At 38.2% G+C, this 15,185-nt stretch overlaps 1 protein-coding gene across 10 annotated transcripts in view; it reads right to left on the reverse strand.

Annotated features, from left to right (window-relative positions):
- dlg4a (discs, large homolog 4a (Drosophila)) overlaps positions 1-15,185 on the reverse strand; it is an 85,240-nt gene that overhangs the window by 3,847 nt on the left and 66,208 nt on the right. For 7 of the 10 annotated variants that reach the window (XM_030154197.1, XM_030154196.1, XM_030154195.1 and 4 more), the window contains 16 exons: positions 14,932-15,056; positions 13,029-13,198; positions 12,725-12,861; positions 11,480-11,624; positions 8,742-8,877; positions 8,490-8,646; positions 8,274-8,376; positions 6,959-7,073; positions 4,033-4,209; positions 3,834-3,876; positions 3,719-3,749; positions 3,318-3,365; positions 3,128-3,229; positions 2,763-2,935; positions 1,602-1,714; positions 1,397-1,488 (listed from right to left, as the gene is read on the reverse strand). In XM_030154197.1, coding sequence (XP_030010057.1) covers positions 1,397-1,488; positions 1,602-1,714; positions 2,763-2,935; positions 3,128-3,229; positions 3,318-3,365; positions 3,719-3,749; positions 3,834-3,876; positions 4,033-4,209; positions 6,959-7,073; positions 8,274-8,376; positions 8,490-8,646; positions 8,742-8,877; positions 11,480-11,624; positions 12,725-12,861; positions 13,029-13,198; positions 14,932-15,056 — 1,867 coding nt within the window. The remainder of the gene's footprint in view (positions 1-1,396; positions 1,489-1,601; positions 1,715-2,762; positions 2,936-3,127; positions 3,230-3,317; positions 3,366-3,718; positions 3,750-3,833; positions 3,877-4,032; positions 4,210-6,958; positions 7,074-8,273; positions 8,377-8,489; positions 8,647-8,741; positions 8,878-11,479; positions 11,625-12,724; positions 12,862-13,028; positions 13,199-14,931; positions 15,057-15,185) is intronic. The other 3 variants (XM_030154193.1, XM_030154200.1, XM_030154201.1) reach the window with 1 other exon arrangement.

The following is a 15,185-nucleotide window of genomic DNA, read 5'->3' on the forward strand; positions in this document are numbered from 1 at the left end:
TTACTGTATAAATAGGAATCAAAAGAGAAATGTGTCTGAAAACTAAATTATTTCAACTTCACTGGCAACAGTGTGTCTGTCTGTGAAGTTTGGATGTTCTTCACACATTAAAAGTTCTATGATCAACAAATAAAGTATGACAAAAAAGCATTGCTTCAACAAAAACCATGCATCTTTCCACTTGTAGTAGACCTGGACTGCAAAGCTAACAGAAGAGATTCATACATGTTTTTTTCTTTATTTAAGCCCAGGCAGGTTCAGTAGGTGTTCTGTGCACATTGTCGGTGAAGTTACACTGCAAAAACCTAAATCTTACCAAGTGTATTTTTCTCATTTCTAGTCAAAATCTCTCATCACACTTAAGACAAAATCACCTAAAGAGTAACTTTTCAGTGAGATATAAGAACTTATTTTTAGACAATAGAGCTTGGAAATCTTATTTCAAGAAATCTTACCAAGATAATTTTCACTTGCTTCACTGGCAGATTTTCTTTGCTTAATTCAATTTTTTTTTTTGCTTAATTCAATCTTAATTAATTTTTGTAGTGTAAAAAGAAAGATGTCAAACAACATGCAAATGTATCATAATTATATGACGGTCTATGTTCTGTTTTATATACTGTTGTATTCCTCCCACATATTAATTGCAGTCCACACATTACTTTAGTCACGAGATGTCAAATGTAACATCTGTTCACGGTTTACAGATTTGCGAGAAAACCTAACACTGATCAAATGTTTCTCTTTTCTGTAGGAGAATTGCTTAGTTATTGGCATTTTTTGACATTAAGAAAAGTGTAAGAGATGTATTGTCAATGGGAAGCCGATAAGTTGGATGTGACAGTGAGTCTGAAATTTGATATGAAGCGTGCCCCTCAGTGCCAGCAGTGAGGCAAAAATACAGCACTTCTCAAACTAAATCTTCTAACAATGAAGTGGAGGCTTTTTATAACTGCCAATCCAAATCAAATTATATGTAAGTGTACAGTGAAGTGCAAACAGAGGTGTAATAGCTCCATTTCTATCTGGAGCTGCTATAATCCAAACACAAATCCTTTATATAAATACCCTGGGTGTGCAGACAGGAGTTTACTACCTAGAAATACCTGGTTCTGTATCGCAAAGTAGGATTGAAGGGTTGGCGAGGTAACTTTTAGTTCAACTCTGGGTGTTTTGTATCATGAAATTACTTTTCTTTATGCTAACTTATCCTGCAAACATCATCGACTCCTTGCTATGCCTGTGAGAAACAAGTGGTCCTATGTTCCTGATTGGTCATTTTGTGTCAACACTGCATAATAAGTGACTGCATTAGTGTGACTGAATGTTTGAGAGTCTGTTTATCCACTCTGTTGTGTTCATATCGTGTCAGTGTTACAGCTCGTGAGTTCTCTACCTGAGAAACACTCTAGGAAGTCTTGTTCTAGTTTGAGGGCTCGGTCCATTCCTTTCCTGGCCTGTTCCTCTGTCAGACGAGTGTTGATCTCTCTGTAAATGTCACACATGAGTCCATTCACTATGACAAATATTCCTTTTGGCAGTGGAACCAACAGTTATTTACACCATATTTCTCATGTATCAAGAACCTTAACAGAACTTACAGGACATTTTCCAGTGACTTAGGCCGGACAAAGATGGCGATGGGATGGAGCTGTGCCGCTTGTAGTCTGCGTACAGCGTTGGCTGATACATCCAGGATGCAGTGTTTCCCCTGCTACTTGTGCAAAAAAAGAAAGGATAATGATTAGCAAATTGTATTGTAACCTCTATTATTATACAGCAGCAACAAGTCTTCAGTGACACTACATGATACTTCTTAAGGGTCAGTTAACTGCAATAGTTGTGAAATAAGATGAATTTACTAAGAGTGAAGAGGAGGAGTCTGTATGGGTCAAACTGCTAACCTGATTTATGGGTATGGGAAATATAAACTGGATAAAAAACATAATTTAAGTTTATTTAGACATTAACATTACTAACATTTTTTTTCCCTGACTATTATCATACATGGCCTATAAAGTAAAAGTCAGAATAGCATCAAAGATTGTTCGGCTCTGTTTTTTTTGCACCTATTCACAAAGGTTTCTACACCAATGATATGCTGGTGCAAACACACCCATAAAGTTTTACACCTGAATGAAATTTGCTCTTTTTGCTTCAGAATTTGTAATATTTCAGGTGTTTCTATGCATTTCAGCACATTGATTCGTCCATACTGAAAACAAAACACATAGAGCTCAACATAATCAACCCAATGTTCATGCTTCCATAATATGTTACATCTATATAGCACAGTCCTCTGAGATGTTCATCAAAACAGGCTCTAGTTACATAATTCAAGCAGGTCTGAAACATGTCTTTAAATAATGAGATCCTTGTTTTTTGGTGTTTTTTTGGATCTAGCCCAAAGCATTTTGATATTGTACTCTATGTACAACAATCTCCTTCTATACCATCAACAAGCAGTAATTAGGTTATTTATATTGACTAAGAAAGAACCAAGACATTACTTATATTCCTGCTAGTCATCAGTTAGTTAATGAGTACATGTACCATAATATATGTAGCATTTTTGTTGAAGATTGTGACATTTTTAATAACTAATCAATTCTGATGTTAGAATCCTAGTTGAGGTAATAAGCAGTAATTACAGTAAATGGGTGGATTTTCTGCTTAAAAACAAATTTTACAGTATTTAAAACTCCATTTAAAATGCTATCACTGTCATTATTTATGTGCATGTTATTTGCGTTGCGTCCCACCTGCTCAGCCACCTCTCGGACGCTCTGGACACTGGTGCCGTACAAGTGGCTGTTGTACTGTCCCGCCTCGATGAAGCGATGGCTCTGGATGTCCTTCTCCATCTGTTCCCGTGACGACACGAAGTGATAGTCCCTCCCGTCCACCTCATACTCCCTCTTGGGCCGTGTGGTGTCTGTCAAGTGAAGTGACAAACAATTAGAGTGGTGCACTGACACTGTTTTGAAGTGCAGTGTTAAAGCAATTACATCTCTGAGAGGCACGCATTATGCAGACACCACCTGGATATAACTGTAGGTGGCAGCAGTGTCATCAAGTAAAACCAAAGAATAAATCAGTCTCTTTAACTGACAGCATAAATACTTACGTGGTACACATGATCCAAACTTATCCGGGAACTCAGACAACAGGTCGTCATTTATCCTGTCCTTCACAGGACCCAGAATGATGATGGGTCTCGCATAATGAACTTAGCATAAAGAGAAAGACAGCGGATAAAGGATTTAGATAAAGAACAATAAAAAAAAAATCTCAAATAACTGTTTCCTTCACCTTACCTTCTACCTGGGTGACAGTTTCATAGCTGTGTGAGATTTTATCTCTCCCTGGAGAAAGCATATAGAAACATCAGTCATGTTTTTTGTGTCGTAAAATTCAGATTCAGATTCAGATTCGGATTTCTTTATTGTCATTCAGACATTACATCAGAGATACATTACAAGAGGTTCGTGGCTTTAGTTATTCAGCAGAAATTGAAATGGAATTGATTCACTCTTCTTACTTGTGAATTTTGCAGTTTATTTATCTTTGAAATAATTCAACATTTTCCAGCCATCCCTGATCATTTTCAGACAAAAAAATTCAAATAATTATGAATATATTTGTCAAAACGTGATAATAAAAGTAGTCATTAGTTTCCATTCCGGGCTGTAAATGTTTAAGGTTATAGATAAATTACCTTGAGTGCCCAAACTATCCCGGCCGTGGTCCTGTAACAGAGAAGGGAACAGAGGATTACAGTCTGAAGGGTTTTGGCAGAACTGGCCTCAGACATGTGTGATAAATGCACTTACCCTCTCTTTGGTGTTAACACGAGACCATTCTTTCCTCTCCACCCTTCATAGACCAAGAGAAAAGATTACTTCTTGTCAAGTTTCAAATATTAATAAGGTACTGGACTTCTCTATAAATCACACAGATTGCAGTCTAACTTGATACAACTTTAATTATGTGATAATATTTGGTGACACACTTGTGTAAAGATGGTCTGACCTGTGCTTGCTGGGGATGAAGCCGACCTCCTCAGCCTCGTTCTGGGGGCTGACCTTACGCGCCTGCCACCACTCCTCATCTCCACAGTCCAACACGTGCAGCACATCCCCAAACTTGAAGCCCAGCGCCTGACTGAGAAACCCACAGTCTGCAGTCTTATCATAGTCAAAAAGAGCCCTGAGAGATGAAAGAAATAGTGAGTTACAACAAATGTTTTACCACTATCATGAACGTCCTCCAGCTCTGCCTACTAATTATAAAACATTCTGGTGTATATTAGGAGTCTGTAATATAAATGTACATTTTTGCCTTTTTATACCTCCTTATAATCACCGTTTTAGGCACTTCATATGACCTGATACCCCAATGTGTTTCATATCAAAATGTGCAGAACATTCTCAGCTATCAGGAGAATAAAGACCCATCTGTATTGTGGTGAAAATATTGGGCTGTGAGGCTGAAAATTTTGAATTCTGATTTTCAAAGTGAAATACCTTGTGAAAAGACACTGTCACAATATGTAGATGAAAATTTGGAGATTACAAATGGATTTAGCAATTTGTTTGGTTCTTAAAAGTAGCGTAACATATGAAAAATAGCCAAATAAATAGAGAAACAATGCCTTAAATAAAATAATAATAATAAAAAAAAATTGAAAATTGTTTTTTACTTTTACTTTTTTCTGTTTTTTTATTTTTTACATAGAAAGCTCTAACCAATAGAGACTCAGAGAAAGGGGGGCATGCTGCCTTCAGGGACCGTCCAGAGGCTCTGTAAATTTCAAAACTCACTGCAGATAAAACAGACATCTTCTACACAACACAATGACATGAACTGATATGTAAATTATTTGTATGCATGTTTTTTTGGTGCAGATATTATTAGAAATGCGTAGGCACCAATTTCTAGGGGCTCCAATATAGATATTCACATGTAATGTAGGTCTAAAAAAACATACTGTACAATCACAGTATGTTTTGTTATGGATACAACAGGAAAAATGGCCAGGGATATATAAATGCAGATAACTTTTAAGTAAAAATTGCACAATATCATTCTCTGTAATCAACATAAATGCATTGGTCACACATACTGTGGATCAGTGGGTAGAGTGAGACATCTACAAATCAGAAGGTTGGTGGTTCAGTCTCTCACATGTCAGAGTCCTTGAGCAAGACAGTGGACTCGAAGGTTTGCATAATGTTTATTCATGGGTGTGACTGTTTAATGTGAACATGTAAAGTCCTTTGAGCACTATGGAAGTAGAAAGTCCATTTACCATATGCTCTTACTGTTTTACCATAATAAAGAACATGATTTAACATGTTATATACATTATGATAAATATGTTGAAACCCACAGCATGCATTAGTGTGGTACACTCCATCTTCAGTCTGTATACTGTTGTGTAGCTCTATTATAGGCTTACTGTAATATATTACGTTTTGGCATTTATTACATAAAAACTTAATTTACAGTACTTTTTTAAGTCCGGGCCTCGCTCTCTCTCACTCTCTCGAGGCTTCAGAAGTGCTCGCCTACACAGCCTGAGTTTGGCAGAACTTGTTAAAGTAAACTGCACTGGGTGTTCAGTCCTATTGACCACTTCATTAAACCAACTTCAAACATTTTAAGTTACACTCTGCATTGTTGGCAGTTTAAGAAACAATAAGGACAAAGAGAAATCTACCCACTGAGCTTTCTACAGAAATATACATGATAACTTTAGCAATCTTGCAGAAAAATATAGTTCACAGTATACGTACATACTCTGTTTACTGTTCTTGGTAGGTTTTTTCTTTAATATTTAGTTATTTGTGTTCTTTACTGTTCTCACTATTTTACTCAGTATTTTAATGCCCTCTTGAAGGGCACTTTGGTCAGATTAATCTACATTTAAATGTGCCATAATACTAAACTTTACTTACTTACCTAATAATTAAATTCCCTGTGGTGACTATGAGTCTTACGTTCAAAAATTAATGTTTTAGCCCTAGAGGCGCACACTTAACACAGTTTAACAACCACAGCTGCTATCATAAAGACTGTCCAGTGGATGACTGGTCCATGACTTAACAGATGGTAACAGGGTAGTGCTACGAAAAGATATGCCAATAAAAAAATCATTTTGGAAATGAAGAGAAATCTAGTGTCATATATAACATTGACAGACATCTGGCTCTCAAACAGCTGCATGCACTTTACACTTGCATATTAGATTTTATGCAAATAAAGCTGCAACATTAAAACCGAATAATGTTATATTAGAAAGGCAACAAACTGAGACATGTTTACAGGGTTTTTTGTGGTTCAAAATAAACTAGAGGTGGTACCATCCAGTTCTAATAATTATTTAATGGAAGAAATTTGTAATTAACACATCAAAACAGTGCTATAATTGGTTTGATAGCTACTTTATCAATCAGACATTTCATTAAGTGGGAAAAATATGACAATATATGATGTTATAAATTATAGTGAACGCAGATTTACTGCATACATTTGGATTTATTTTGTATCAAATCAATGCGTTAAAGCATTGATTTGGTAACCTACAATAAAACTTAAGAATCCCCATTGTAGACCCAAAAAAGGAGTATTTCTATTTGCTAAAAAAAAGCTCTTTTCTTCCTCTTTGGCAGTTTGTTAGCAGTATTCCCAATACATTACATTGATTACAATAAACTGATACCACATTGGCACAAGGCTGCAATTGTTGCTACAAATGACAGAAATCCACAGAGCGCATCATTTGTTAGAAAATAGTGTTTCCCATGAAAACACCAATGAGAGTTTTGTCAAGAGCTAGAGGGGGCATGAAATTTGGCAGACGTGGCCGCTTCATGATTCTCTATTCTGGGAAAAGCCTGATTTACTATTTGATGGGACACATTTGGATCTGTGTTGTCCTCTTTGATTGTCAGACCTGATGTAGAAGCCTCTCTTTGGGTTGCTCCTTAGTGTTGTTGTCCCCGAGCCCATGCTGCTGTTCATCAGCTGTTCCCTCAAGTCATGGATTTTGGCTTCGAAACGGCTGTATTCTGCAACACAAATGTATAAGAGTATTGGTCTAGACCTACATCTGGACTCATAACAATAATCCCTGTGTTTTTACATATCCTCTTGAGACCCAGCAATGCATTTTTGTCTTCTGTAGGGGACAATAGTTTCACAGTTTACTTAAAAAAAACAAATACGCTGTCCACTGCAAAGGACATTCTATAAAAAATATATCTGACAAAAACTGTTGCATCATGCTGTTTCCAATCAAGACAATTATTTAATGGAAAAAAGTCAAAACTTAAAATTTCCAGGGTGTCAGGAGGATAGCGTTCAAATATCAACCAAATTGCTACAAAATCTCTAAAAGCTGCGGGAACCAAAATCAGAGAAAAAATTGGAGAAAATGAGTGTGAAAATACATACTTTTCTTCTGCAGCTCTCATCTCTCAGTCCAAATCAAAAAGCTAAATACAAAGATAGTTGACCTGACGTTGTTTCATGCTGCTTTGCAAAAGCGAAACCAATTTTCCAAACATCTGTGTAGAACCAAATTGTAGAGCAATTTGGCTGAGTTTAATCATAGCTCTCAATGATGTTTTTTTAACCCCAAAGTCCAAAGAAGAGAGTGGAATTCTTGTGTCCAGTCAGACCATTTGAAATACAACATGCTGAAAGAAATTTTGGTCTATTGATGCCACAAAAAAGCACTGCAGGTTTAAAAATATATCTTTGTAAATGATACTATTATTTTAGGGTCAGTAGCGTGTGTTTCATTGTTTTTCCATAATTATCTTTCAACACATTCCAGTTCAAGTAGCCTAAGAGGATATGAGGTTTCTGTATTTTATCCTCGAATGTGTGACCTGTGTCGCTCCAATTTTTTCCTGTCACAGGTGTTAAATACGTGACTGACAGCTGTAATTGCTATTCGCTGATCAGATTGACACAGAACCTTGGAAAAGTGGCTTCACTTTTCCACAACAGCATGAAATGACATCAGGTCATCTGTGTTATCTATCTTTATATTTAGTGGTCTGGCATTTTTTCCTCTGATTTCCTCCTGTTTCTCTATACTACTGATTTAATATGAATTTGTAAAACCAGAACAAATGATTTTTTTACATTATGCTTCTTTAGTGTATGTGGTCTGCACATTTTTCTGCATTAGACATGTGTTTCTTAACATGTTCAAACTATTTATATGAAGTAGTATGTATAGGTGACAGCTGTTGTTTTACCGTCAGGTCTGTACTGAGCGATTATAGTCACTGTCTGCCCTGCGTTCTTCAGTGCTGCAGCCGCCTGCTCATGTGTAGCCATACGCAGGTCCACGCCGTTCACCTGACACACACACATACACACACATAGAGTGTCACTGTTAACTACAACACTGAAATCACTGTCTAGTACATGCATTGGAATGTGACAACTGTGTGACAAAACGGTGTCCTTACACTGAGGATCTGATCGCCCTTGTGCAGCTCTCCGCTGAGGTCGGCTGGCCCTCCTGCCAGGATGAAGGAGATAAATATCCCCTCACCATCCTCTCCTCCAACAATGTTGAAGCCCAGGCCTGTAGAACCTCGATGGATCAGGACTCTCCGAGGCTCCCTTGAAAAATCACAGAACAAATTCCAAAAAATGTTATTTTGTTAATGTAAATCATGATACATGCGAACTGCAAATCTCAGCTCCCCACTACTTACCTGGGAATGTCATCGTCTCCCATCAGGCCATGCAGAACAGGAGAAAACCGACTAGGTGAGGTGGGAGTGAGGGCCTGTGGGTAATCTGACCCTAGGTAGTTTGGGTGGCTGAGATCTGTGTCCATGTGAGAGTATGCTGAAAAATACAAATACATTTATAATTAATCAATGTGCTTAACTAATCTGCATATAAGGTGCTGGATATGCAGAACTAAAAATCAACAGCAAAGCACTTCAGCTAAATTATTTATTCATACACTTCTCCTCAACGATTAAACCGACAAAAGAGAATCACTGACTTCAAAGAGCTATGAAATATGAGGCATACATTACACACAGTTAAATCTGAAGGCAGCTCGAGCCTGTAGAGAGGCTTTTAAAGGCAATGCATAGGCCTTTTTTGTGACTGGATGCACTTGTAGAGTTTGATCTTTTTGTTTGGAAAGACAGTTCTTGGAAATCTTCTTATAACAACCGTTGCAAACTAAAGGAAATCCCTACTGTTCCGAGGGCAGACAGTTCATCATCTTCTGTAGAAGTTTCAGTTTTGTCAACTTAAAACCTCTCAGAAAATATAAAGAAAACTCAGGAGCATCTTGTTTAAAATTAAAAAGAGAGACGTTCTGTGTTTGTGAGAAAGCCTTGAACTTGTAAGATAAGTGTCAGTTTTTTTTTTTTTTTACAGAACTTCCATAGTTGTTTATGGGGAACTCTGTGTTTTTGACTGCTCTTATGAATTTGAAGAAGAATAAATGAGCTCTTTGGCGCATGTTTTTATAAATACATCTACTGATAATATTTGAATATAATATTTGATGACTTTTATACTTTGATGACCCAAAGTTCAGCTTTTGGGTAAAGCGCTATTATGCATATATCAACAGGGTGGCATAGCCATTCCTTTTGCCTTATACAATAAAACCTTTATCAGCAACAAAAATTCTGACTCAAAATGCTGCTGCTAGACTCATAACCAGTTCCAGTTGGAGAGACCATGTCAAGTTTTGATGATTACCTTTAACCCTTTATCAGGCAAGTTACTATTTTTAGTGATTTCCAAATACACTACAAGACAGTGACAGCACCAGTTACAGTGAGGACAGTGAGTCAACAATTTCAGGTCCAATGTGGTCTACAGGGTCTGTAAGGTCCACCTCTGCATGAACAGTGAGTGTACCTGCTTTGTTAGGTACCATGAAGTAATGGTACTAATGTAAGGAATGATGTTCAAAGGGATAATGTGGATGTGGACAGGTGTCTGGATCAGCACTTATGTTGGTCTAATGTTCTAAAAGTGATGTTCTAATGTTCTAAAATACATGTTCCTTTCACCTTACATGTGCTTTTCTTGAATTTTTTACATATACTACTTGGATTCTTATTTTTTTTGCCACTTATGGGTAAGGAACCAAATATAGTAACTTAATTGGCCTTGATTTTCCACATAACAATAAAAATTTTTTGAAAAATTTCACAAAAGTAATAAAAGCTATACCTACCGATGTGGCATTTCTTACGGCACTTAGTAAAAGTTTGAACATGAACAACCCGCCTCCCTCCAAAGTCCCGCCCACTTCCCCCTGCCTGAGCTCTTATGCTCCCCTTCTCTCACCTGATGCGCGCGGTGGAAACGGAGGTAGAGGCGGAGGTCCGGTCCACTTTGGCATGTCCGCGGACCCCTCCCTCAGCAGTTAGACACATCATCCACCTGCCGCGGCTCCTGTTCCATCAGTAGACCCTGTATTTAAGGGTCTGGTCTGTGCAGCGCTGGGTCAGTGTCTTCACTGCAACTCGGAGATGAGGTGCCCAGGCGATGGGCGCGCGCACTGTGAACGCGCGGCCTCCGCGAATTTTCCGTGGACATTTGAGGCTTCATAGTCCATACATCTATCATCCTACATAATCCTACATTGTGTGACACCAAGTACATGTACGTGTTTGAGTCCCGCAGTCATAAAAGCTGAGCTTTGTGCGGACCTGTCTGTGAGTCCTGTACACCAGACTTCAAGACTTTTATCTCCATCCTTCATTCATTGAACTCCTGTTTGTTCCCCTTAGTTGTTGTTTCTGTTAATAAATCTGTTTTTTCCCTTCCACATGTGTATTTGAGTTCTATCCATACACATCCTAGACAGTAGACTGTGGTCAGTGACAGGAGAAGCAGCACCGTGAAGTGTCAGATTCAGAGGTACCCAAATCGGATGTGGAGAGCGATAATGGATCGGATGCTGGACGGCGGTAATGGATGATTGACAGGAGGCTGAGCCAGGTTCGACCAATTATTTCATTCGGACCAAATAAAATGATTGGTCAGAATATCATCAGAAATATGAGCAATATATGAGAATTAAACATTTTTGAGTTTCAATACCTGGTCAATTTCTTTTACATTTTAGTTTGACACACGCTAATTAAGAGCATTTTAAGATGACAAAAGAAAAGTGTAAAAATGCCACATCATACGGTATAGCTTTAAGTCTTCCTATGTCCTCTAATAACACAATAAGGTTGAAATTTAGAATTTTGGAGTATTTCTATGAGTGCCCTATAAAGGGTTAAGCTCCAGACTACACATCTGACTGTCTGACCTCCTATGACCCTAAATGCAAAGTACATCCTTCTTGGCCAATTTTTACTCAAACCTTAAAACTAAAACAATATATAAATAAACATATCTTTATTACACTGCGTATTTGCTCTGTAAACATCACCACACACACAGGCACAGAATGACTTACTGCTGGTGAGGTCTGGAGGGTTATAAGAGTTCGTCAGGAACAGGTTGTTGGGCTTGGCCACCCTGAGGTACACCACCTCGGCTGTGTTCTTCAGAGCCCCCACCGCATCCTCATGCATCACATCCTCCAGACATACATTGTTCACCTGGTCATCAACACAAACACAAACAAACATCTGGTGTCACAAGCCATTCTATCAAATATGACAGTTACAAACAAATATAGACAGACGGTCATATTTAAAGAGTTGTATACAATCTTGATGAAGGAAACCATTCAAATTAATCATCTACATATTTTGAAGAAATCAGAAAATCCTAAAGATCCATTTGGTATATAAATATTTGTTTCTCTAGTCTACCATTTCAACAATACAGAGGATGACTGGTCCATTTGAAATGCTTTCCTCAGAGTCGATAATAGAGTATGAAGTATTAAGCGTTAATTAGAATCAATAGAACCAGTACAGTAAAAATTCAGCACTAAAAATAACTAAATATAAAGCTAATAATAAACTGTAATCATGAGAAGTTCTCTGTTAAAGGGGGTTTAAAAGTATATATACTCATACCTCTAAACTGTGTGTGGTCTCAAGAAGAGCATATTACAGCCATTGGAGAGTTTATTAATGAGTAGTATATTGTACCATAATAGGTTGACTGGTCAACCTAAATTGCCTGTAGGTGTAAATGTGAAAGTGCATGGTTGTTCATCTGGATATGTCAACTCTGTGATGAACTGGTGACAGGTCCAGGGTGGACCTCGCCTCCACCTGTTGGTAGCCGGGATAGGCTCCAACGACCCTCACAAGGACAAAGGAGTTTGAATGAATGAATGAATGAATATTGTATCATTCAAAGGTAAAGCTTTGGCTTAGGCACCATTTAGTGGAAGCCAAGCACCATTTTGACGACGCTGGGTCTGTGTGCCATCATCTGCTCTGTTATGGTCTCTGTTTTCCAGCAGATGGCAGTAATGCTGCTTTAGAGGAGCCGAGCATCACTAGGGTTAAATGCTTTTTTATCCCACCCTACACATCTATTAACATATTAATGAAAGCAATTCTAGGCCATGAAAACCTCTCTTATTTATCTTGGCGCTCTGCTTAAGTACACAAGTGTATGTGCATGTGTGCCAGTGTGTGTCCGCATGCTAAAAGGTGACAGACTTCTGGTTGTAAGTGATATGTTTATGTGAATGGGTATATGTCTCAGTCTGAGCACTTATTATATATGAATGACCAACCGCTAAGATCTTATCCCCGATCTGCAGACGCCCATCTTTATGAGCTGCCCCGCCTTCAATGATCTTGGTGACATAGATACTGTTATCTCCTGGTATGTGCTGGTTTCCCACCCCTCCAGCAATGCTGAAACCTAAGCCTGAGAAAAAGGAGCAATGAGAGAGGAGCAGAGAGTGAGCAAAGGAGGTATAGGTTAATACAGTGCAGATTTACTAAATCCAGAGGGCAGAGCTTAGCCGGGTATAAAGCATCTGTAAGCCCACACAAAAGCGTCCCTGCTAGACACCAGCGCACACTTCCATGTACCTTTAGGCCCTTTGATGAGTTTGATTTCAGTAACTTTTTCTGCTGCTGGTTTCCGGCGGAGAACGTAGAGGCGGACGATAGCACCTGCCTCCTTAAGAGCCTCGACAGCTTGACTGTGTGTCACTTCCCTCACATCAACATCATTCACAAATAGGATGCAGTCATTCACACTGAGAAATACAAAGAGAGAGAGGGAGAGAGAGAGGATGGGAGAGGAAAATACAGCAAGAGTTTGTTTTGCTATAAAGAAAAGGAGTGTAATACACCACCACAGAGGACTAGAGGCAGTCAATCTGCAACAATAGCTGTGTTGGGGATCCAGTTTCACCGCAGACATCCAGCCCCCCCTTCCCCGCTGACTCCCAGTATCCACTATTATAAGGGGGAGGGAACATTTGTGATATTGATCTATTAGATTATGGGAAGCTGCAGTAAAACTCACTGTTTTCATTTGTTTTTGTGCATTTTTCACATTTTTCTTTAATAGTCACCAGTGCAAAAGAGACAGGAAACAATGGAGACAAGAATGAAACTGGGGATGTTTCAGTTCATGTTTGGTGTTCCAAAGCGATCAACCACAGGCCACCCCCGGCACATCTCTCTTTGTTTTAACTATTCTTGGAAATGATGAGGAGTCAAAGTGTGAAGTGAAAGTGACAGGCTGTATGCAGAAGAAAAGATGTTTCTGGAGCAAGTAGATTTTGATGAAATGGCTATTTTCTCTCTCACATTTCTTTCTCTGAGGGTCTTAAAACTCAACTTATCACTCATCCATTCACATGCTTGAAATTGATTTACTGGCCATGAAAATGATAAGGTGGAAATTGTTTAAAAAGACTGGAATAATTCTTGACGACTGCACACATGAGGAACGTCACATTGCATTGACAAAGTCTGACAGTAAAAGTGTTTATCTTGTAACGCAATACATTTTTGTTCTTTGAAAACCTTTTATGACCACACATCTCACAAAAGACTTATTGGTAGAATATAAACATCACAAAACATGGCTCTATTATCTGATTTTGCAAAACCACTATAAAACAATTAAACAGAAACAGCGTTCTTTTAAGAGTCTTTTTAATTTACCAAAAAGAGAAACTGAAACACTCATATGTAACAAGATTTAAGACCCTGGAGTTGCAGAGAATAACATTTATAGATACTACGAATAATAAGGTTGATAGTATTTCCCTCAAGGTCTTTGTGATATGGCGCTTATAGCAGTTGGTAAAGGCCAAGAAGACAAAACTGTATTCAGGCAAATATAAGCTTTCTCTTCAGGCTTCCTTTAAACTCTAGTCCTTCCAGATGGATGTTTATAGGTCAGCTGTAAAAAGGAGGATGAGGAGGATGCCTCTTTTATTGCAGTGTAACAGACAAAATGCCTCTTGAAGTGTAGTTTTATTCAGAACACCAAACTGTGTTTGTAATTTCCTTTCTGAGGAGTAGATTCTCATTTGCCACTATGGGGGTATTGTTTCTCATTGCTTCTAATTTCTTTAGATTGCCTTAAAATTAAATATAATAGTGCAATTTAAAGATTATTGTCTACTGTTTCGCATGATAAAGCTACACCAAAATGTGATAACATTGTCAATGTTATTTAGTCTTATTTATTCACAACTAACTTCAACTTCAAATGAAAAGCATCAAGTGCAAAATAATGACGCTATCTGTGAAAATACATGACACGGCTAGATACAGAACTGCAGCACCGGTTTTAAAATACAGATCCTGTTTTTCATGTTTAAGGTGACTGCACTGGACAATCTTTAGAGCTGTTCGGTATTTAGAAGTTACCACCAAAAAGACAGTTTGTAGTGAAATATTAAAAAAAAAGGAATTAAAAAGAAAGCTGTGTGTCGCTTGTGGCTGTTTGTGTTCGTCTGTTTGTGCGTACCTCAGTCTGCCGTCCTGAGCTGCGGCTCCTCCAGGTATGATTTTGGTGATGAAGATGCTGGGGTCGTCGCCCACGTGGGGGTTGTCTGTTCCCCCTGCTATGCTGAAGCCTAGGCCGGAGTTACCCTACGGTGGAGAAACAAAACTCTGACTGAATAACACATCAGTTGTACTTTATAGTAACTTTTGAGACTGACAACAATTGAAAATTAGATAAAGTCAACAGGTTTAGAATATAGATTATATTTCTGCTCT

Source organism: Sphaeramia orbicularis, chromosome 14 (genome assembly GCF_902148855.1).
Source record: "Sphaeramia orbicularis chromosome 14, fSphaOr1.1, whole genome shotgun sequence".
Lineage (NCBI taxonomy): Eukaryota > Metazoa > Chordata > Actinopteri > Kurtiformes > Apogonidae > Sphaeramia > Sphaeramia orbicularis.